Source organism: Coturnix japonica, chromosome 3 (assembly GCF_001577835.2).
Source record: "Coturnix japonica isolate 7356 chromosome 3, Coturnix japonica 2.1, whole genome shotgun sequence".
Lineage (NCBI taxonomy): Eukaryota > Metazoa > Chordata > Aves > Galliformes > Phasianidae > Coturnix > Coturnix japonica.
In genome coordinates this window covers 20,313,647-20,337,843 of record NC_029518.1, presented here as the reverse complement: position 1 = coordinate 20,337,843, position 24,197 = coordinate 20,313,647, and the positions used below count along the sequence as shown (strand labels likewise).

At 37.3% G+C, this 24,197-nt stretch overlaps 1 protein-coding gene across 5 annotated transcripts in view; it reads right to left on the bottom strand.

The window, feature by feature from the left end:
* The window catches only part of UBR2 (ubiquitin protein ligase E3 component n-recognin 2), a 46,555-nt gene extending 24,948 nt beyond the window's left edge, over positions 1 to 21,607 (bottom strand). The window contains exons 1-15 of one of the 5 annotated variants that reach the window (XM_015857393.2): positions 21,422 to 21,607; positions 17,643 to 17,902; positions 16,231 to 16,309; positions 15,038 to 15,151; positions 11,913 to 12,040; positions 11,414 to 11,552; positions 10,227 to 10,289; positions 8,955 to 9,075; positions 6,758 to 6,865; positions 6,105 to 6,193; positions 5,176 to 5,274; positions 2,790 to 2,953; positions 2,597 to 2,696; positions 1,892 to 2,020; positions 989 to 1,172 (exon numbers count right to left, since the gene is read on the bottom strand). In XM_015857393.2, coding sequence (XP_015712879.1) covers positions 989 to 1,172; positions 1,892 to 2,020; positions 2,597 to 2,696; positions 2,790 to 2,953; positions 5,176 to 5,274; positions 6,105 to 6,193; positions 6,758 to 6,865; positions 8,955 to 9,075; positions 10,227 to 10,289; positions 11,414 to 11,552; positions 11,913 to 12,040; positions 15,038 to 15,151; positions 16,231 to 16,309; positions 17,643 to 17,902; positions 21,422 to 21,499 — 1,855 coding nt within the window. In that variant the 5' untranslated portion in view covers positions 21,500 to 21,607. Of the gene's footprint in view, positions 1 to 988; positions 1,173 to 1,891; positions 2,021 to 2,596; positions 2,697 to 2,789; positions 2,954 to 5,175; positions 5,275 to 5,348; positions 5,448 to 6,104; positions 6,194 to 6,757; positions 6,866 to 8,954; positions 9,076 to 10,226; positions 10,290 to 11,413; positions 11,553 to 11,912; positions 12,041 to 15,037; positions 15,152 to 16,230; positions 16,310 to 17,642; positions 17,903 to 21,092; positions 21,113 to 21,421 lie in introns of those variants that run through there. The other 4 variants (XM_015857391.2, XM_015857390.2, XM_015857389.2 and 1 more) reach the window with 4 other exon arrangements.
* Between the last annotated feature and the right edge of the window lie 2,590 nt (positions 21,608 to 24,197).

The window sequence follows — 24,197 nt, the reverse complement described above, 5'->3', positions numbered from 1 at the left end:
AATAGCTAATACAATTCCAAAAGGCCAAAAAGCATCACCTAATTTTCTGAACATAATTACAAATCTGTAACATTATTATTCTGGAGCTACACAGCTATTTCCTAAAGAGAAATATTAAAAAAAAAACCACAAAAAAAAAACACCCTACACTTTATGGAAAGTTGCATCTGTATAAAACTTGTAAAGCAACTGAGTTTTGCCTTTCTTTTGTCCATGTCATATCCCCTCAGTGACAGCCAAATATCATTGGGCATCCACAGCAAGTTATCCGTGACAGATATATCATCCATTCTGTCGGTCATGAGAAGTTTATAAAATACTTCAGGAGCTATAATGAGGCTCCTGCAAAATACATAAGGATTTTCTCATTTGCTTCGCTTTAAAACAAGGGAGTTTGCTTATAGATTGAAAAATCAAAAGTTATTAGACTCTGGTCTGTGTAATATTTTACTTAAAAACATCACTCAATTATCCATAAATTAATTTTATTATCATAAGACTATATGTTCAGATTAAAACAACATTACCCCCCACAACACAACTGTTCAGCAGGTTAGGCCCAGTGCAAGTTGAAAAAACACACCGCTTAATTTTCTGGTGACATGTCCCTGATAAATCTATTCTCTAACAGACTGTTGGTTTGTCTATTCAATCTGACAGTTAAATATACTTAAAAATAATCAGACAACAGCAGTTCTGTTGCATTTCTTTTGCACCACGCAAACTACAAAAGCAGCTGTAACTTCCTACACCCACCAGTGACAAACACATAGACAGGAGACAACCTCCCCCCAGGACTAACACAAACCTCTCCAATGCCTGGGTACATTTTGCCTTCAGGCTATCAAACTGCTAGAAAGTGGCTAAATTACACCCAAACTTAGGCCCTCAACAGCTGTTGTGTGGTTCATTGTATCCACACAAAAGCAAATTACATTCATGCATTTATATTTTGCATTTCCTGAAATCTTTTTAAGCAAGTTTATACCTGCAAGTAAACGTGAAACTGGGAGATGAATGCTGACTTTTTCCTGGGAAACGCAGTATCTGATGGTCTCAACTGAATGTCCACACATACTGAGAACAATAGGCTGTTCTCCATCAGTAAAGCCACTATGACACTGCATCAGCACAGCCAGGCATTTCTTGTAAGCTTCAATTAACACTTTTTCCTAAAAGAAAGAGCACAGTTCACAAAAATTATGAAAAAAAGCAGAGCTCTGACAAATAGCACAGCAAGCAACAAGAAATCTGACAGGTGTTAACAGGCTTTGGGTTTTAACTGTATTAACAGACCTACAAAACTAAGATAAGGAACTCAGTACTGATCTGAATTACTGAGATGTACATAGACCATGAAACACATAGATATGTCTGACCAGAAGAAAAAACAACTACCAAGCAAAAAACAGTTGCAAAGCTTTTGTTTTTGTAATTATGGGAACTTTCTGAAGGTTTTCATAATCGTGCTAGGTTAGTCAACTTGTACATTAACAGACAGTGACAGATTAAGGTCAGATTGAATATTTAGACATTCCAGGATCACTTGTTCCACAACAACATTTCATCATGCTGAAGTTCTAAAATGCTAGAACTTGAAACTTACATGCAGTAGAAACCTGATTTACAATCCTGAAGCATTAAGCAGATGCAGCGCAAGTTTCTCTACACCCTGTTGTTTGGCATTGTTAACTATAACCTAACAGCGTTGTGATGATCACAATTTTTTTATGAGGAGAAAGCACAATTGCACACAGCAGATTTTGACTTATGGTGCCATTACGTGTTTTGTTCAACTTCTTACACACATTGATGCTTCCTTTACCTTCTCATGACCACCACTTCCATTACTACATATTCACACAGAGAAAATACTTCAGAAGGAACTTACATCTAAAGCACACCAGTCCTGCATCATTGAAATAACAAGTGTTAACTTCATTTGCAGTGTAAATGCTGCTTCCCATTCTGGCTCCATTTCGATGTGCTGTCCTACTTGGCGGGTTATTGGGTCCATACCCTTAAAGAGAAGCACTGCACGTTTCAACATTACCACTTAAATAGCTTCACGTTAGCCTAATTAAGGTACAGTGGTTACCTATTCTTACAAACATATTGCTGCTATAACAAGAAATACTTGGGGGCATCAAGACAACAAGAAAATGGAACAGGAAGTGCAGAAGATAAGAACACTGGGTCAGGGCATTTGTCAGGTATTAACTCTGTTATTAACACCTTAAAGTTTCTTTTCAAAGGATGTTTACATACATACATTAATCATCTTAAACATTTATTTTGCTTTTTAAATGTATTTTCTAGGGATGCACTAACAAATGCAGGTAAATGCTAAGTAAAGACTGGGCACCCATAATACCTAATCAGATCTTGGGATAAGAAATAAGAAAATCAACAGCATGATATAGGAGAAAGTACATAGAAGAGACTGCTATCAACAGGCTAATAAAAGCTAAAACGTTGGGATGGGTGTGCTAGTGAAGTACTGAAAAAACGCGAGTAATTCTGATTCATGCAATACTGATGTGAACTTCTTGCTATAATCTTAACATAGTGCAAATTTTCTAACAGATTTACATACCTGCATACATTTGAGCAACTCTAAGAAGGCATCAAAACCCTCTAGAAACTTGTGTCTCAAGTCTTCTGACCACTCAGTTGGCTTACTTATCAACACATACCTGAGTACATTAGAAACAGATACAAGTGTTAATTTTCATCCTTTCTGTTTTCTCTTTCAATTGATCATATCAGCACATAGCTACTGTACTTACTTGAGATCCAGAATAAGGCTCTGAACACGCCTGAATTTGAAAGCCTGCAGAGCAGTGTAACGTTCGAACTGAAACCTGCCTTGGATGTCACGGTGTCTTAAATGGTCCATAAAAGTTCTGATGATAGTGGTCATAAGATTTTCCTCTGTTATTAGCATTCGAGCCTATATCAAAAGTATACAGAAATTTGCTGTGACTAACAGACAACTATATAAGAGTTTCACATTGTACCACCAAGTTAAAAAAAAAACGTTTTATTCAAAACAGTTACATTGATAATTAAAACAGAGGAATATACTAAAAGTCAATCATTCAAATATTCACAGAAGAAAAATGTGTTCTAATCAGAAATTGTCATAATTCAGATCTCTTTTCAGTCTCCTCCTGTACAGAAATTTGACTACGATTAGACTCCTGCTAACTTATGCATGCAATTATGACAAAACATATTATCTTTCTTATAATTAACTTGTACCTCCCTTTAAGTACCTGTCATCTCCTATGTAATTTAAGAACAAGCCCTTTGGGGTAGTGACAGTTTTGTTTTTCTGTTTACAAAAGGCTGAGCACTGTGGCAACTGATGAGTTTTCTGAACATCTAAGGAGCTATAAAGAGCAATGTCCATGTAGAAATTATGTGAGATGACCTTTAATTCCCATCAATGGCCACTGCATATTTCTGTGCATTGCAGGAAACAAATCAACACCCATCACAAAGACCAGCATTGCCAGATGGCAATATGGCACACCCAGCCTAACTGTCATCTGCTACTTCCAAACTCTTCCAGAACTCCCTCGTCCTGCTGGCTCTCTAAGGTAAACTGTATTAGTCTTGCAGTTTCCAGGACCCATGATGTTTATCTGAGTGGCTAGTATATTCAAGAACACTGGCTCTTCTGATCTACCACAATGACAATGCAATTGTTGGCTAGAGTTTCTGTGTTCTATGGTTGCTAATGAGGCTCCAAATACATATTTTAAAATGCTATTGAGGGGGAAAATCTAATGGTTAACATGAAAAATAAATTACTGTCAACACAACCCAGCATCCTTCAAACCAAGCAACCTCAGTTACTTGAGAGCTCAAACTCAAATTACAAACGCACGTTTGAAAATGTGAAAACCACCCCCAGTAGCATTATTCAACTTATTTACTCAACTAAGAACGAACACAAAATGGGCCAAAACCTAGAAAAAAGAATTTTTCCCTCCTATTTTACTTTCAGACCATCACCCTATTTTCTTTTCTATTAAATTAGCCCATAACAATTTGCTCTACCCTTGTTTTGCAGGCTTTAGAAATAAAAAAAAACAAATAAAAAGTGAAACTGCAATTCTCCTCCTCTAAGGGAGCATTTGAAACCCTTATAAGATATTTATGCAAACATATTTTATCACTTCATCTGTCAGATAAAAAAAAATGAATAATACTAGTTGGATAAATGTATGACTGAATAGTGGCAATATTCTTCCTGCCAGCATCAACATTAAGAGTTACAAAACAATGTCCCAGCCCATGAAAACAAAATCCTGAGGTTACAGATTCCCATTAATAATACGATGAACCTGTATGAAACTAAAAAAACAACTTCTGGCTCAATATCATAAAATGCCATTGTACTATTGAATTTTAGAGCTCAATTAAATTTGGGAGGATTCAGAAGTATTCACCACTGAAATAAATAAAAAAAGTGGCTATGAAAATCAAACTTATATTTTCAGTACAGCTCCAAACATTAGTTTGTATTGCAACCAAGGAGAGACGTCATTGGTGACTGGAGCAAAAAACAAGCATAAGCTCAAGAATGAGGGGCGGTATTGTTAGTGAACAGGATGAAACATAACTTGAAGCGCTGTAACAAAAATTAATTGGAAACTTGAAAGAAGGCACTGACTGAGTCAAAAAGCATCAAAGGAAGTGGGGAATATTATGAGACAATTATTGCCTGCACTTCATTTGACTAGAAAATTAAGATAAACAAAGTGGATCATGTATAAAATTGCACCCAATAGGTACACTCTGAAACTATAATAAGCAAATCACAATGCAGATTTCTACAAACATAACAATTTGTTGTTTATAATGAGAAATGTAAATGTTGCGTGTCTCTGAACAAGCATGGAATACACAAAACACAATCCTAAAATTAAAAGGTAAAATGAAAAAATACCCAGCCCACTTTGGAAAGTCCAATCCAATTTTTGCAGTGCTAAATTTCTTTAACTTCTAAACCCATAGTAATGTACGTAAACAGACTGACTCACGTGCAGTAGCAGTGCCCCACATTTCGACAGTAATGTTAAAAGGAATCTGTGGTCTGGATTCGAGAACCTCAAGTGGCTTTCAACAAATAAAGATTTCCTTTTTTGGTCTTTTAGTACTTACAAGAGAAGGCACTGTGAATATCTGTATCGAGAGGTCAGCAATTGAGAACTCTCTGTCGTGGTCATCTTTCATAAAATCACTCTGCAATCGCTCATAGTTCTATTAAGAAGGAGGCAAAAAGAGGCAAGGAGTGCCAACTATCAGTTTTGAAAAGAAAGACAGGCACTACTCACCAGAGTAGGTACAGTGAAGAGTTGGACAGACAGAGCAGCCACCGACACTGCTCGTTCGTGATCATCCTCCATATAATCTCTCTGCAACTGCCGGTAATTCTAAACAACAAGGGGAAATTCACCTCTAATCCACAGACCTGATTTTTTAATTTAAATGTCTGCTCTGGGAAATTTTAATTCCACGATAAAGGGAAGAGTAGTTCTTACAGATTATGATATCAATACTTTGTAGAAAAACAATTTATCAGCTCACAAGTGAGAACTTCTCACTCATTTTCACAATAAAAGCTAATATTTTAGTTCTTACATACACGCACAAACTTGTCTTCAGCAGAGTGAGCTGAATTTTGTATCAGTGATTTAAAGCATTTCAAGTACTACTTACTGCAGAAATAGCAATCAGCATAACTGAATTTCAGCCCTTGACAACCAGTTTTTTGGAGTGCTGTAAGACCTTATGCCTCAGCAATGAGATGCAATTAGCTCTCAAGAAGAAGAGCCCGCATAGCTGATGGTGAAGACAAAACGTGAGCTACTTCAGTTCTGGGGAACTTGGAAAGTTTACCTTCTCACCAGATGAGATGCCATTTCAACTAGTATTTTGAAGACAGAAATAAAATGTTGGCATTTCATTCCAACTTTCCACATTTAAAAAAGTAATTCTGGCAACAGCTCATTTGAAGTTCTACATGCTAACTAAACTCTCTTCACTAGAATGTTTAGGCATTTAATAGCTCTTTTAAGAAAGATACTTACTCTTGCAAAACGGATAGCGAAAAGCTTCTTGTATTTCAAGTCCATAAGTAGACTGCTCATGAATAACTGGTGATACACATTTCTAGCTCCTGTCAAGGAAAACAAATGATATATGTCACTATTTTCTAACAACACACTACAGAAACATTTAGAAATACAAACTCTTACAGAATGAAGCATATCTGCACTTCAGAGCAGAAGTTGCTTTGACCAAGTCTCTCAGGTGGTAGCAAAGAATTAAGAAGAGCAAAGAAAATGAAATGCTTCAAGTGGCATTATTTATTATTCCTGTCTGGGTAGGATCCCAGAAAATACTATCAATGCCAATAGAGAATGGACTGTATGTAGCTTAGAAACATAAGCATGTTTCTGTTATTTCTTTCCATAGGTCATTTAAGTCAAAAGGCATTCAATTATCTGCTTAATACAGAGTAACTATGGAGAAGAGGGATAAGCAGAGAAATATTAATCTTGAAATAGAAATGTAGAAGTTGAACATTACATCTTGTTTACATGAAAAAAGTTATCCTAACAAGTTATGAAATCACTTCAATAACATACCACAGTAAAAATGATCGCACACACGGTAAGGAAAGAACATCATGCATAGCATTCCTCAGCATTCCCCAAAAGCTTGGAAAAAAAAATCTCACCCTTCCACAGTTTAGAATCATACAGCATCAGCTTATCCACAAGAGAAGAATTTTCCCCATCCGGTCCCTCCTGTAAACCAACCTGACACAATACTCGACGAAGGCCATCTTAATGAAAAGAAATGATGGGAGTTAGTAATGGCTTCAACACAAAACTTATCCATTATTTTGACATGCCAGAGTTTTCATGAGACACAACAGAAGACACCTGGCCCTATTTCCTTGACAACCAGTTAACATTTCCTATTTTGCTGATAGAAACACAAATATTCGATACCCTGATGTCTTATACCAGCCTTATGGAACATCAATGACCTTTATGAAAACTACCAAATGGAATGATTTGTTTCAAAGTTAGCAAATAAAAACGTGTTCCTTAGAAATGCTACTGGATTATGAATATAAGTTCTTATACATCAGGCTAATTTTAAAGTCATACTTTTCTCATTTAGAGTCCTACCAAAAATAAAAGTTCACATGATATTTGTCAGTTTTTTTCTGTATACTTAGTACCCATTATTATAGTAAAGCTTCTCTGTTGTTTTGTTTGTTTCAAATGGAAAGTAATAATAATTGCTGTCATATGAACAAGTTATAATGAATCTTCAACATACCACAACACAGACACTCAGATGCTCAATCCAGCTATTGACTGCCAGAAACTTGCTCTCTAACAGAAATAATATGGCTTCCAAGTAGTAAGCCACTGTCTTTGCACTCTGCTGAGACATCTTAGCTTCTTAGGTAGAGTTGGCAGTGGCTCAGTGCCATGCATACCATACCATGCACTACATCGTGCAGTTCTATACAGTTTGTGAACACCTATAGCAAGACTATGTCTGTGTGCACCAGAGAGTTCAGTTTGACCTATATTATATGACTGCATGCCAAGGTCCAAAGGCAATTTGAGAAGTCAAACACACACATCACAGACAAAATATATACATACTGCTCACTGAATAACATTATGATTCAGAAGGGCAAAAATAAAATACAATGGATTCAATGATTCTGAAATTCTGCAAAGTTACTTTCATACATACTCAGACTATAAATTCTATGCTTTTACGTGCATTTTGGTATCTTACTTTCATTAATGCATTCACGTCACATCTTTGCTGTTGCAAAAAATGAACAGTACTAAAATGAATAACCTTGGTACCCAGCACAAATAACATGGCAGAGAACTGGGCTCAAAGAAAATGAGAAATACAATGCTTGTCTACAGGTCAAATCAGAAGGAGAAAAATATGTCAAATGAAATACCCCTTAGTCTCTCCTTTCTACTTCTATCCATTATTCGCCAGCAAATATTGTTTGCCATCAAAACTAGCAAGTACTTGAACAAACTTCTACAATAATTTTTCAAAAGTTTGATTTATGTATCTTAAAAATACGCTTATACAAACAAACTACTTATCCATCAAAAATAGCATCACAGAGAGACTCCATGCTTGAAATTGCCTTTTTTTTCCCCAAGTATCAGTTTAATATATAATGTGTGAACAAATCTTGCATTTACACAGAAGAATTTACACGTGATTTACATGAGAATCTCCCCTCATTATCTGCAACCTCACAACTTCAATTCATCGAGACAAAGGAAAAAACACACCAGAAAACAAAACAGTCTTCCCAAAAAAGTGCTAACATGCATCTTTTTTTTTTCCTTTTCTTAAACTGTGCATACTGTTTCTTTGAAGAAACCTCTAAATATCTGATTAATACTTCATTGGCTTCTATACTTGTCCTAAAGCAGCCCCCAGCAGTTTCTCTGTTCTACTTACACAGCAATAAACCTGAGGCAACCGCTTTCATCACCATCAAATGACTTCTGATTAATTTTGTATTGTCTAAGTAGAGAGGTTATTTTCAGCTTACTGCATTCATCTGAAAAGAACTCGGGACTGAAAAATAGCTAGTTGGCATGTAGCACTTGACAATGATTCCCAGCTTCTGTTCAATATCAACTAAACAGAAAACAGTACATGAGAAGACTAACCAAAACTGGTAGCACTTACATATGGAAGTTAGAACAGCTCTTCAGTGTAAGTTAAAAAAAAGGATAAAGCCTGACAAGACATGAATTGCTTTACCTTACGTGCTGCATGCCTGAAATAAGAAGGCAACATTAAGAAGCAAGTTGAATTCCTGAAGCAAATATTCTGTGTTCTCAAAAAAGTTCAACTTTGCCCACCTGAATATCCAATAACGCTGCCAAGCCAGGTTAGGAGCTTCAGACCAAAGCTCTGATGGGCAACGATGGATGAGTGCATAACCTGTACTTTCAATGGCTTTGTCTGACGACTGGTATTTCTCTTAAAAAAAGAAAAAAGAGTTAATGCTTTTTTAATGAGGACTAGCACACATTATTGTACAGAAACACAGCATTCCTATGATTAATTTCAGTAACTTGTAATATTAATACATATTCCAATGACTAACAACTACATGGAGAAGTAAAAAAAAAAATCTGAACTTTGTTTATCCTATTAGTATTTGAATGACAATATTATGCAAAAACAACATATTTAGGCCAATTCATTTCCCACTTTCTCCCTCTTATCAACACACACATGGATCTACTGCATTTTACTGATAAGCAGCCTCACACACAGCCTAAAACAACTGCTCACATTCGTTCCTCACCACATGACATGCAACTCACACAGCAGCCCACCAAAAAAAGAAATTTATCATCCTCAAACTGTTTTCAAAAATGAAAAACAAGTAGAATTAGAAACAAGAAAATATCTCCTCATCTGTGGTGTTAACCTTAAGTTAGACATTACACACAGAAGTAATTTTTCCTTTAACTGCACAGGTAGCAAATTAAATAAATTGCTTAACAACCTTTAAAAGAGATCTTAATGTTTTCAAAATATCTTACAAATAGTTTAAGTCTAGTAAGTCTAGTTGCAGCATTACTTTTTCCCAGCAGCAGCAGCATCATATGTAAGTTGTTGCATGTAATTAAGAACCCCACAGCTTAAACTTTGTTCTTGCATGGAAGGATCTGATATTGTGTATCACGAATATACACACATTCCACAATAAAAACAGAAATGAAAATGTAGTTGTACACTTGGGCTCAATCCCTCGGTTACAATTTCAATGGTTGGGGCTATCACAGAAGGACAAACAATTTGATATTATAGGGGAAAAGTAGTTTAACTTCACTGATTTGAGCTACTTATTACTCTATAAAACTGCATTTTAAGTTCCTATCTGTTTTCTGAGAGCAAAAGTTGCCTAGTAACTTACTGGGAAATGATTTTGGGTGCAAGCTGAACTACAGGAGGAAAACAAGAACATAGTCTAAAACTGCATTTTGTTACCTATCCCATGTGTACCGTAGTGTTTCCAATGTTTTATATTATATGAAGAGTCACTACAGTAAAAATACCACAAAACTCTGTACGAAAACCATCTTTCAGCTAGATGAGGAAAATAAGTAGATACTACTTACCACAATTACTGATTTTGCTTGATCACAGTACTGAAAATCTCCATATCGGACAGACCTACGGCCCTTTAAATTTGTGAGAAAGTAACATTATCACCAGTATCTAAGCAAGAAGTACAAATGCAGTGTTGTACATTAGTATAAAAGATGTAGGAGAAGTTTCAGGTGGAACATAACCACTCTTGTTTTCACATCATTTTCATCTTTTGAAAGTACTACATACAGTCAGATATCTGAGTTTCCAAAATGCACACAGTTCTTTTACAAAGAAAATAAAGCTATGCCACATATGCAATTACATGCTAGACAAAAATTTCTGCATATATTGATTTTAAGGCACAGTTATTACTTTTTACTCTAAACACTGAATACTCAATCACAGTATTTTTCTTATAGTTCAAATATTTCAGAGATTCCAATGCATTTTAAAAAGCAGTGCTCCCACTGCCATTTTGGAAGCTCCTTGTTCCACTCCCCCCAAAAAAGAGGCATAAGGAATCAAAACAATATAAAGGACACATTTCCGCAGCAACAGACTATGGCACAAGTAACAAGATGCAAACGTCCCTAGAAAGTTGCCCAGAAGAAAAGACACCCTTCCTTAAAAATAAGTTATAATCACATGAGCCAGAAGACAAATGCAGCTGGGAGAGTGTTCCACAGATCAACATACTAGTTAAAATTATACTCGGCGTGTTATTTTTTTGAACTCATTGTTCTTTCTAAGTGCTGCATAAAACGCTTCACCTCTTCCTGCCATTATCATCTAACAACTATGAAAAAAGAAAATTAAATTTAAAAACCACAAACAGTTTCACAAGCACAGAAACAAAAGCCATCAATTAAGGACTTTTTCCTCATAGTTGATAGCTGTTATTCCCTTCCCACGTTCAAAGCAAGCACAGGGGATCTTCCAGCATAAACTCCCTGGTGTCCAGTAAGCAATGAGCTAAAGCTGCTGCCTGCCCTTGATAGAAAGGGCTAAGAAACACCCTGGTATCTATGTTCATGAGACTTACTAGAATTATGCTGAAAAATATATTCCATTTCAAATGTAATTTTCCTTGGTCAGTTAGTGGCCTAACACATGTGGCTTAATCACATTAGCCATACACCAAGAAAAACTGAAGTATGTGCAGTCATAAATCAACGTTAACATAAGTATAAACTCTAACAAGGGATTTACTTACATCTCTATCTACTGTTGTTGCAAAACCAATAGCTTCCTTCTGTGTGCAGTTGACAGCTTTCTGAAGAGTATAGATAACTTGCTCATAGGTGTGGACTTCATCATTAAAGAGCATGCAGTAGTAAGTGTCACTCTTCTCACTTCAAAGCAAGCAATGAATTTATACAATTCAAAGTTAAAAATTATAAAACTTATATAATTCAAATTCAAAAGTAAACTCCTAGTTATTATTTTACCATTTGTTTTAAGGGATTTCATTGTAGTAATACGTCTTTTCAATTGGAGGAAAACAAATGTATCACAAAAATTATTTCACCATCTTTATAGAAAGAAATGGGACGCATAATCACACAAAGACAAAGGCAGTTATTTTGGTCTACTGTCTTCAAAATATCCCTGATAATTTTAGGAAAGAGAAAACAGGATTATAGTAAGAATCTACATTTCTATTGTAAATATCAACATGTATTTAGAAGGAAAAGGACAAATACTGTACTTACGTCATTTCTAGGCCAGGCAATTCATTTTCTTTCTCCCATGTTAATATATCTACTGCATATTTAAATGCGATAGCAAAAATATTATAAGCTCTTGCTACCATATCTTCTGGTAAGTGCACGAGAGGATCCTGAAAAATAAACAGGAATTGAGAAATTAAGTGGTGCTCAGAACAGGTATTTTGAGAAATCTGCATGCCTTTGCACCAAAGATGATGCAAGCATCCTTAATGGTGCCTTCCTTAAAATAACTTCCCACTTGGAAGGAACAGTCAATAATCTGTTCATAATAATCTTGTTTTCTCTTCCCTGTTTTTCACAGAAAAAAAAATCAGCAAAGCAGCCATCTAGTATTTAATGTCCAAACATTAACTTGCCTCTGATCACTCAATTAGATTTTCACACTTCCATATTTTCACTTTAATTGTTCCCTCTTTCATCATCAGCTGCATTAGAATCTGCTTTTTCAGCAACGTATTCAAAAAAGCCCCATCATTTGAAGTAACTGTTTTGTTCTACTTAGTTAAATGCAAAATACAAATAAATATGCATTTATTTCTTTCTTTCATATGTAGTACGCTTTTAGAGGCAGAAGTCCAAGATTCTACAGACAGCACATGCATGGATCATGAGTTATGATGCAGGTTTCTTACACACTACAGTAGGATATGCTCACATTCACAGACATCTATTCACCTTTTGCATGGGAAACACACATCCACCACTTATACCCATTCTGCACTCTCAAGAGTGCCCTCCATTTGATGCCAGGTCAGTCACACCTACTGCTGACTCACATTCAATTAGATTTTGACCAGAACCCCCAGTCCTTTTCAGCAGCGCCACTCTCCAGCTTCTCATCCCAAAATCTGTATGTATGCTGAGATAAGGGAACTTAAATGAAGAGGAGAAAGAAGTGCCACCTCAGCTAGCAAATGCCAAGTAACTTCTTTCTGGAGCAGAAAAAGAGAACCACTACCAAGTCACACACTCATAGTTCCCTAACCCATGACAGCTGGACTAAGTTAAATTCTCAGTCAACTAGTACAAGCAACACTGCCATTCCCTTCCAAACCATTTAATGGGATTTGCGTATAAACAGACATTAATAACCCCATCTTTTAAGAGCTTCTTCTTTTATCAATTCACATAACATGTTGTAAATAAAAGCAGACCAAGACGCAACCATCAGCTCTCAAAGTTTTGATTCTCTAAACAGCTACAGCTTCTTTTACAAATCTGGAAAGAGAACACTAAAATATCCTCTTCTGCTAACACTATTAGAGTAGCACAATTTGCATCCCAGGAATACATAGAAATAAATTCTGTGCTTCACTAAAGTTTATCAAACCATACATAATAATCTTCTCTGAACAAGTCTGTATTTCTTACAGCAAGCTCTTGATAGTCAGGAATTCACCTGTACTGTGAATTGTATGCTTTGCCTATACTGTAAATTATATTCATACTGTAAAAAAACAAAAAAGAAGTGTATTTATACTGCAAATCTGTTAAGGTTTTTCAGCCATCCACATAATCCAAATTCTTTTTGAATACTTGGAACCACAAAATCTTAATATCATTTGAATTGGAAGAGACCTTTAAAGGTCATCCAGTCCAACTGCCTGCAATGAACAGGGACACCTACAGCTAGATTAGGTTTCTCAGAGCCTGGTCCAACCTGATCTTGAATGTCTCCATGGCCAGGTCATCCACCTCCTCTCTGGGCAAACTGTTCCAGCGCTGGAAGTTTTACAGAAATGTTAATATCTGCCATTTCTGGGTTTTGAGTCATTTAAAATGTATCTAGGGCATGCAGTGTAATCAATCGCTAAAAGCAAAGGCAAACCTTACACAGTTGCAGTGCCTCCATTCCCTGCACTTTCAAAAAGACACATCTGATCAAAGAGAAAACTGGCTACTACATTACTCAGCAAATGCACCTTGATGTCCCCTGGCATACTACGTTAAATAAGCGATCCTGATCTGATCATATATCATGAAGAAACACACAGTATACCCAGTATCTTAGCTTTTACATCGTCCACAACATTGCCACCTTTCATGAACTACCATAAGTATCTTTAAACATAGCACTAGCAGTTCACCCAAGATTTCAGAATATCAGTCTTCTAAAGCTGTCCTATGACGTAAGCTGCATGTAAACCAAGCAGCAAGGCCATATAGCAATTCCTAAGCATGAGACAGCAAGGACAGATTTTAGAACTGTTGTTACTGCAATACAGTTAGAGTTGTTTCACTCAGACCAAGAGATCAGCAAAATTAGTACAAAAAGTTTTCTTATATATTCTCTTCAAAAAAGATTTCACAAATTATATTACACAAGAACTGCTTTAAGTGGCCAGACAAGAAGTCCCACTAGCCACTATCATTCCTGAAATGTAATAAGAGATGGTTAGGAAAGAGTATAATGGCAGAATACTCCTTTAGTCTTCAGTAACACAAGACGTGGAGATTTCTCAAGCTAAAGATGGGGCCTGTAATTTTACAAAGCTATCAATTATTTTTTCCTCCCCAAACTCATTAAATAGCTTTCTGAACAAATACAAATTTTTAGCAAGACCACTGTTTTGAAGCATTAAGTTCAGTAACTGGAATTTATACCACTTCTTCTTTTGCTAGCTTCATTTCACACACCCAACTTGTGCACACCCAACAGCTATAAGAAATAGTGAAGAGATCTTCCTTATTTACCTTCTTCATACCAAACAAGCTTTTAGAGACTTCCATCCAATAACTCCATTATGGCATTTCCACAATAGCCAGTTATTTTGATATATATATATTTTTAAATTTGTCTATTTTACTGTGTAAGAACCAGAACATAAGTTGCACAGACAGCTTAATTTGGCTTATTCAAGCACGTGATTACATACAGATTTTTTCACATTGAAGATTGCCTTCAACTTTCAGAATAAGACGGAAAAACAAAGAAAACAGAACTTAAGGCACAGCTGCCCAGGAATATAAGAAGTAAAGTCCTCAATTAGAAAAAGGCATTCTAAGCATCTCTAAGTTCGTGCTGCTCATTTGAATTATTTCCTATATGCACATGTATACACACACACACACACGGTTAACAGTATTTCAAAGCACAGTGTCTCAACCTCTTCTTCTGCAGTCTCTGAAGTGTTAAGTTCGTGCTTTTGACAGTAAGGACCTTCTTTCCAAGCCTCAGTATCACCACAGTCACAGAAACCTCCTCCACCTGATGTTGTCATCTATAATTTTCAAAAGCAAAATAGTTCATGTGAATATGCATATAAACATATATGTATGCACAATACATGTGCATTAACACAAATAGTCATGGCTAAACTACAAAAACCAAACAAACAAACAACAAGATCACAATATCCAATAGCTTTTTCCAGTACCTTGTTACAAAAAGTAGTGAAATGAAGCTCATTTCTATAATGACTGAGAACTTCATCAATCTGCCTATACCAAGAAGCTCAAACATGTCTATTCTCCAAGGCTGTGTAGAATTGATGTACAGTTTATGACAACACAGTTGAAATGTGTAGTTTCTCTGAATTCATTAGCTGTGATGCTACCTTCCCTATTTTGAATCCTCACACTGTTAAACTGAGCAAAGATTTTTCACTCCAAACAATACAACTACAGGGCGAGGTGCAGATGTGCTAGTTATAATAACAGGGGTTCTCAGGCAAAACTCTAGGTTGTTCATGTTGTAAATCTTCATGAGCATAGTAAACAGGACTGCAATGACTATATATACATAGCTTTGATTTGAAGGCAGATATCAGCTCATGTTAATAAATTTAATGCTCTTTAAACAACAAATAAGCGATTCATACAAGAATCCTTCATTCACCAATGTGTGGCAGAAAAGTATATTCTACACATACAGGCACTTCCTACAGTATCAACTGAATTAGATATCTGAAATAACATTTGCTTACACTTTGAGTATAAAGGTTTTTCAGCACCTTCTAAAAATAAAAATAGTCAAGCATCAAGTTCAAAGTGAGTGAAAATGAAGACTAATGCTGTAGAACTCTCTGAAGAGTGCAGATTAAAAACAGCACACTCCTATTTGTAAAGTTAACTGTTGTGCATAAAATTTCATTGCTCAACACTTTAGAATAGCTTCAGAATTTACGCTCAAATAAAAACACTCAAGTTCCTGTGAGATTATTGCACAGACTTAATCCAAAACTTTGCATGCATCCAACATTTTGGAACTATGTGTACATTCTTAAGCTGTGAATAAAGAGTTTCTCACACATACATAAATACTAATGACTATATCACATACCCCACCAGTATTACTTACCCTGTATCGGTGCTCTCTGTGAATACTTCCAAGAAAGCACTCCATGCACAACACACAAGTTGGGTCAACTGCACAGTCTCTGAAAACAGCAGGAAAAAAAAAGAAAAAAAAAAACAACAAAAACAGCATTAAATAATTTTTAGCCTCTGTTAACATAATCTACAACAGGTAATTTTAAAGTATGACCAGTATGAGCCTTTTGACTACTGTCTGTGTTCCTCAAAGACAAAAAGGGATAGATTTCAGGAGAGGGGAGGAAATTAAATGATAGTGCAAAAAAACACTTGTTCTTAAAAAGAAGAGATTATAAAAATGTTGTCTGAGTGACATAGCCATCATTTTCCAAGAGATGAGACATGTATATAGGCAAGTGTAAAGACAAACTACAAAATGCATTACAGGCAGGTACAGAATATAAAAACAAGCAAATTTTTGCAAGTATAGAGTATGAGCACTAAGAATCTTCAGCTATTAGAGAAGCCTCTTTTTTTTCTGAACAATGGAAAGAAAGACAGCGCTCAACAGACGAGATCTGCTTCTAAGTTTAGCCCTACAAACCTACTAAGCAGGTCCAAAAATGCAATTTCCTCAATCAGAGGACTGTAAAGCATAATAAAGCCCTGTCTACAAGCACTGTTGTATTAGATGGAAGCAAGGGCCTAAACCAACAAAGGATACAATTATGTATTACATTTAACTCCCTCCCTAAGAAGCACTGTAAATACATGAGTTTATGTAAGGCAATTGATTTCAAGGCACCTCAAGATTAAGGGCCTCAGATTTTGCAGAGTAAAAACAACCACCAAGAGAATGAGTATTATGACAGTTACTTATAAACAAGAATTCCATGAAGTAACTCATACTCATGAACTCAGAAAAGTTTAACTCCCATTATTGCTCATTACCAGCTGTAAATCAAAGAAAACTGCTAAAATACAACAGATATCGGTACCGGTTTTACATATATGTCCAGTACATGTAAGAAGAAATGAGGAGTTTTCTCCTTGATTGAAAAGACCGAACACACCCCCCCCAGTTAGATCTCACCTACCTCATGATGAGAGGCCTTAAAACACTACTGACATTAAACGCTTGAATTACATGACGTGCATCTGCCCACTTATTTCTGATTAACGTACTTAGATCACACTGACAGTTCGCCTGAACTATTTTTTTATTCTTGCATTTCTTTTGTACAGAAAATAGTCCATAACTTATTAATAATTTTCCATTTACAAATTTGAAGTAGGTTATTTTTGCCCGGTCCTTCCCCTCGTGAAAGGGAGCTGCAAGTTTACTTTAAAAATACATTGGAGGTAGTAAATTTTCACTAGCACAATATATTTCTATCACCTCAATTTGTTCTCTGTTCTTCACAAATGAGAAATGCTCCAAATGCTAATTGGAACTACCTGCATGAATATGTAGGTTCTCCCACTTTAAAAACACGACCACAGAGATGGGAAGGTTTGTTCGCTTGCTCCAGCTTTGGAAAACCAAATGCAGAATCTTCTCCACACAGATACCATTCCATTGGTCCCAGCAACACATGTTGTGCCAGCATGTCTTCTCTTTCTGGAGCAGGGTTGGGACCCCTGCAGTAAATTTTTGGTACATAGTAGGCCAGATGCTGGTATACTTCCTTCTGAAGCTCATTTGCTTGTAGCCATTTCTTTTAAAATAAAAAGAAACAGTAAACATATCACACATTAATAAAAATACAAACCACGGCTCTACCCATAAGAAAGGTTTTTTCTGTTTCTAACTTACAAACCTAAAGTGGCATTACAAAACTCCAAGTGTTAAATCTAAAAGATTACATGAGAAAGACATTACAAAAGGCATCATTTGTTTACTAGTTTACATATTTTGCCCCTTTGACGTATTGTGTTCTTTTCAAAAACGTAAGATTTAAGAGACCAAATCTTTATATGTTTTCATGACTAGTGAAAAGTTCCAACATTTGCAATGACTTTTAGAGTTATATCAATATATCACTATTATCAGTAAAATCATATCAAACTAAATGGTTTATGTTACAGGTTGTTTAACTCTGAATTACTTAGATGCACTCTTAAGAAGTTGTTTGAGACAACACAGTTGCATGGTAAGTGATGAAGATGCTTCTTATACAATATGAAGAGTCAGCAGAGCATCTGGGCCATTTAAGGGTGGTTGTGTTGTTCTTTTCTGGTTTTGTAGGTCCTTTCTTGGCTTTAACAGATTGCAATGTTTTCATTTACTAAACTGCTTTTTTTCTAATGCAGATCTTCAAATAAAAAACTTATTTGTCAATATAGCCAAGACTTTTTCCAAGTCAGTCCATGGCAAAATGCTGCTAACAAGCTCTAGCCATCGAATAGTTTACATATCATGTCAGTGATTCAGCTGTGGGTTCTTAAAGTTAGGGCACTACGGTCAGGTTGCAGTTAGACATGATGATCTTTAAGGTCTTTTCCAACCTGAGCAATTCTATGGTTTTATGATTCACCATTACCACAAAGATACAGACAACACTGGAGGGGAAAAAAGATTCAACTGCAAAGGATTTCATTTTTTTCCCCTCTAACTCACAGAATCACAGAATGACCCGGGTCCCTCAAGAATCATGTAGTTCCAACCCCCCTGCCTGGCAGGGCCACCAAACATTCACCTTTACTAGATCAGGTTGCCCAGGGCCCCGTCCAACCTGGCCTTGAACACCTCCAAGGACGGGGCATCCACAACCTCCCTGGGCAGCCTGTTCCAGGGCCGAACCACTCTCCTAGTAAAGAACTTCCCCCTAACATCCAACCTAAATCTTCCCTCTTTTAACTTAAAACCATTTCCCCGTGTCCTGCTATTGTCAGCCCTTTCCAAGAGTTTACTCCCCTCCTGGGAGTAAGTTTCCTTCAGGTATTGAAAGGCTGCAATGAGGTCACCCCGCAACCTTCTCTTCTCTAGGTTGAACAAGCCCAACTCCCTCAGCCTGTCCTCATAGGGGAGGTGCTCCAGCCCCCTGATCATCTTTGTGGCCCTCCTCTGGACAATTCATGAATATTTTCATCTTCTTTCATCATTTGTGCCAAATATCTCCAACTGTTAGGAAATGACACAATCACACTGCAAGTGACTTAGCCTCTTCCATGACTCCTATTCAACAAGACCATTCTTTTGTGATTTTCCATAGTATATATTAATGATTACACTTGCTTTTTTTCTCAGCAAAGTATCCTTAATTGCAGCCTTTTAGTAGAACCTTACTAATTTCTGTCTGGAAAACAATATGGTGCACATTAGCCACACTCGAGCAAGCTCAGACAAATACCTGACCAGAAAAAAAACACCTCATTCCCTGAGTAAACAGCTTTTCCATCCCCAGAATTCTGGGAGAGATTGCCTGCAAGTTAAGTGTAACAATGCTAAAGGTCATCACACCTAAATCTCTCTGTGGATCCACATCTATAGACATAACTGTGCAGACATCTTTGAATATCAGACCCTAGCTAAAAAAGTAGCAGAGGGAAGATGGTAAGGCCAAGTAGGACACAGAGACCAGTGCCACTCCAAGAGCAGCAGGAAGGCAATGCAAAATATTGTTGTGCAATATACGTGTACACGTATCTAGGTTATGCTACTATTCTAAATCACTGCCTGCACTGAAGTGCTGGGAAATTACTCAAAACTTTGGAATGTATTCTTTAATAAACACAATTCATATTTATTCAAGTTTTCCACGCTAATCTTCTATCCTGAAGTTGCACGTAAATAAAGGGGACAGTCTGCTCTTCCAAGAGAAGTTGTTATTAAGAAGAGAGGATTATTTCTCACTTCCTCTCCCTTTAGAAAGGGGTAACAACTTCTGACAGCCCTAACAACTAACCCAAGGAGCACTAACCAAATAACATTTATATGTAAGCAAGTGGTCCATCAAGAACTCCTCTTAAGACTATAATTAAACGAGATACTGGAGAACAAAACTTGCAATACAAGTCATGAAACAACTTATAACTTCTAGATTTTGAAAGGATAATTTCATTAATCTATGTTTTGTTAGTTGTATAATGGCTAAATAACATCTAAACAAATACCTGTGCTTCAGGTTAATGTAATGCTGTAGGTAATGTAATACATATATATTTTTTATCATTGCTCTTCCAAAGTTTATAGTTACAGTGTTTCAAGAAGAGCTTGGATTGCAAAGTTTAGTAACTGTTACTTTGGACAGGTCTTCCCTTTTGTTGCTACTGTGCTATAAGCAAAGTAACACTATTAGAAAGGTCAGAGAAAAACAGAGCTAAAAATCAAGGGCAGTGCTTATTTACACAACCAGGCAGAACCAGGAGCATTTAATTGCTGGCACATAGTAAATGTGACAGCGCTAGAGCCCTGAACTGTAGATTGTAATGGAGAATAAAAACGAGGAAGAGTTGACTATGGTTAAGATGGCACTTGTTCCTACAGTGAATCTGTAAAAATGACCCACTTAATGGACCTTTGTCTTGGGTTTATCCAGTGTGACCCAGGAAAGCGGCTGCTGCTCACACAGACAAGGCAGCAAGGGCTTGATTTGTGCTATTTTATGAAGCGTTTGATGGTATTTCTGGGACTGAGGGGAAGGAAGAGTCACCCCGCAGCTAAACCTGCTAGAATACAGCTAACTATGCATGTTTGCCCCCTTAATCATAGCTTTTGCCTGTGAAGTAGATTTACCACGATAAAAACACGAACTATAACATTGCCTTCTGGAAAGCAGCCAGCATAACTCAGGTCCTCCAGGACTAATCCTACAGAAATACGTTTAACACACACATATACATATATATATTTAACACATATATCCAACTCCTCAAACGCAAAAATACTTAAAATCCAGCACCTACATGTTATTAATATTTCCTCTACGAGGATCTCATCCTCTCAAACCTGAGCGCTGGCACAAGCTCTCACCCCAATTATCTCTTAGTCACGTAGGGGTAGAACGCTGGGACAGAGCTTCAGAACCACAACGCATACGATCGAAGCAGCCCCCACCCCCAGCGCAGCTCTCCGGTTAAACGTGGCTTAACACAGCCGCCAGGCAACAGAACGCTCGGAAGGCCGGGAGCGACAAGGTCCGTGCGGGGCGCTGGGGGTCACCCAAGCAAACACCAAGGCCCCGTTCTCCCTCGCCCGGCCCTCCGTAGCCCCGAGCGCTCCTCGCCCCTCTCACCCCCGCGATCTCTTCGGCCGAACACTCCAGCAAGCTCTTGTCAATGGCCTGCACCTCCTGCTCCAGCTCCGCCGCCATCTTCTCCCCGCCCCGCCCCGCGTCGCCGCCACGGAAGCGACGCCCGGAACCGGAGCCGGCGGCCGCTCAGCCCGGGAAGCCACATCCGCCCCGTGCGTCACCGCGTACCGTGCGTCAACGCGGGGCATTCTGAGAGCTGTAGTCTTTCCTCGCCCGGTCGTCTCCTAGGAGATGGCGCTGAAGGCCTGGGACCTAATCACAGAATCACACAATGACCCGGGTTGGAAGGGACCTCAAGGATCATGTAGTTCCAACCCCCCTGCCTAGCTTAAAGGTCATCCAGACCAACTCACCTGTAATAAACAAGGGCACCTACAGCAGCTCAGGCTCCTCAGAGCCCCCCCAGCCTGACCTTGAGTGTGTCCATCATCATCTCTCTGGGCAACCCGTTCAAACACCTCATCGCCCTTATCTCTGCTTCCCACACTTTATGCTTCTGAATATACTCCATGCACTAGAGGTGAATAAACAATCAGGAGAGCAAAAACAGAGTTATAACTGCCTGAAGTACTAGCTGCCATTGCCAAATGGGACTCATTTACAACAAAACTATTCATTAGAAGTGAGTTCCAGTTAGCAGCTGATATTCCTTAACAATTTTTAAACACTGTCATCATGCACGTGCAAAGCTGATTTTTCACTTTTACATCTCGCTTCATTCTTATTCCTTCCCCTCATGCTCCTCTCAGCTGTTAATTTAAATACTGAGTTATCCAGTAGAGGAACATTATCTTCTTACATGTCCAAACAGTGATGAATGCATCCACAGCTATGTATTAATAAAAGAAAGAAGGTGGGCTGCATGCCATTGCCTGGCTCCTCCTGAACAGATTTAATGCTCTTTGCATCAGGGGGCAACAGTGCGTGTTCGCACGTTATTCAGACCATGTAAGAACTTAGTTCTGAAATCTCAAAGGTTTATAGATCATCACATTTACTTTATACTATGTTTGGGAATTCTGGTGACTTGTAAGATGGAGGGAACATAAATGGCTGAAAAAACTGATGGCAAGAACTGAGAAAAGAAGATGCTTTTAGCCAGTGCCACAAGAAAATTATAGAAGAATTTAGAATATTAATTGTATTTAGAATATTAGTTTAACCTCCTAAATTCTAGGAATAAGCTTAACTCCCTTCTGTCTAATTGTACCCTTAATACGTGAAGAGTACATCTTTCTACTCTATTTCTTTTTAAATTGTTTGACACTTCTTGATGATTGTTCACAGAATGCAGAAAATAATTATCTATTCCTCAAAAGATCGACAAAGCCCACACTGCTTCTTATTCATGTGCTGTTGATGCCTAAGAAATACAGAAGATGACACATCTTCGCAAGAAGGCAGAAGGTGAAAGAAAGCTGTGATTTAATGGTTTCTCCTGCAAGTTGTGTAGAAAATGCCAGGAAAATCCAGGGGGTTAGTAATGTGAAAGGCATCTTATTTTGCCCAGGAATGTGTGAAGCCCAAACAGAAAGCAGAGTGTAAACACATTATTTCAATAGGAGTGTAACAGCTTCCTCTAGATAGAATATTTCATAACTTTTTGTCTCTGTCATTAACTTCATAATAGAAGATATTATTCAAATTCAGGAACAATAGTTAAAGCTGAGGACACATACCACCTCTATCTTCTGCCAAAATGCCTAACTCATCTCAGGTCTATTATGAGATAGAAATTGAGGAAAATAGATCTATAGAATGTAATTTTTCAGACAGGCTAATATTAAACCTTCAGAGCATCTCCCTTCTATAACTGGTATGTCTCTGTGCTTCTCCTTGCTCCCAACATAATATACTTCATGCAATGGTTGTGAAAGATGAAGGTATTATCTCTCTTTTTCACCTTCTGACCTGCCTGTTTAAACATCTGTTTGTCTTCACCACAAAAACAAGCAAAAAAACAAATAAATAAAATAAATACAACAAACCAAGACAAACCAAACCAATCAACCAAAGGAAAATAATTCACAAAACAAAATGTGAATGTCACTTTGACTGGGGTCAATTCCTTCTATTAAATCCCATTATGGTTAATAAATACTGTATCAATTAAAAAAATGTAAATAGGCATAATATTATAATAGGCATAATATAATATAATTGGGTAAGTATTAATCATGGCAGCGGAGATTAGTGGTTCCTATCTGCCTATGAAACAGGGTCTTCCACATTGGAAGACTGTCTCTTGCCACAAACACAATAGAAACTACCAGCAGCAGCCAAGCTGATGTCCAGCTATTTTGAAGAGACTTCAGTAGAGCATGCACCAGAGGGGTGCTCTGGTTACAGAAATGGGCTTCTTGGCTGAATACTGTGATACGTGATCATCTTTAGGATCTGTTGCAGGGTCCTTTGCAACATTTGAGCATAGGAATGGATGAAATCATAAGATAAAGGGATGCTGGAGGAATTTAAACTATCTGGATTGCTGGCACATTTACTTAAAAGCAGTTGGTTTAACATAGCTGTACTAATTTGAATGCAAATAGGAAACTATTGCATATCTAGACTGCAGGGACAGATGTCTTCTTACAGACTTAAACAAAATGCTACTTATTTTTCCCCACATCAAAGGGTTCTTCTGGCAATTATTAGGAAAGGTAAATCCTAAGAGGATTCCAAAACATGTTCTGTTCACTGTGAAAGGTCCATCTCCTGGTACAATTCTTTTTCAAAATACCAGACAATTTGAAAGCAT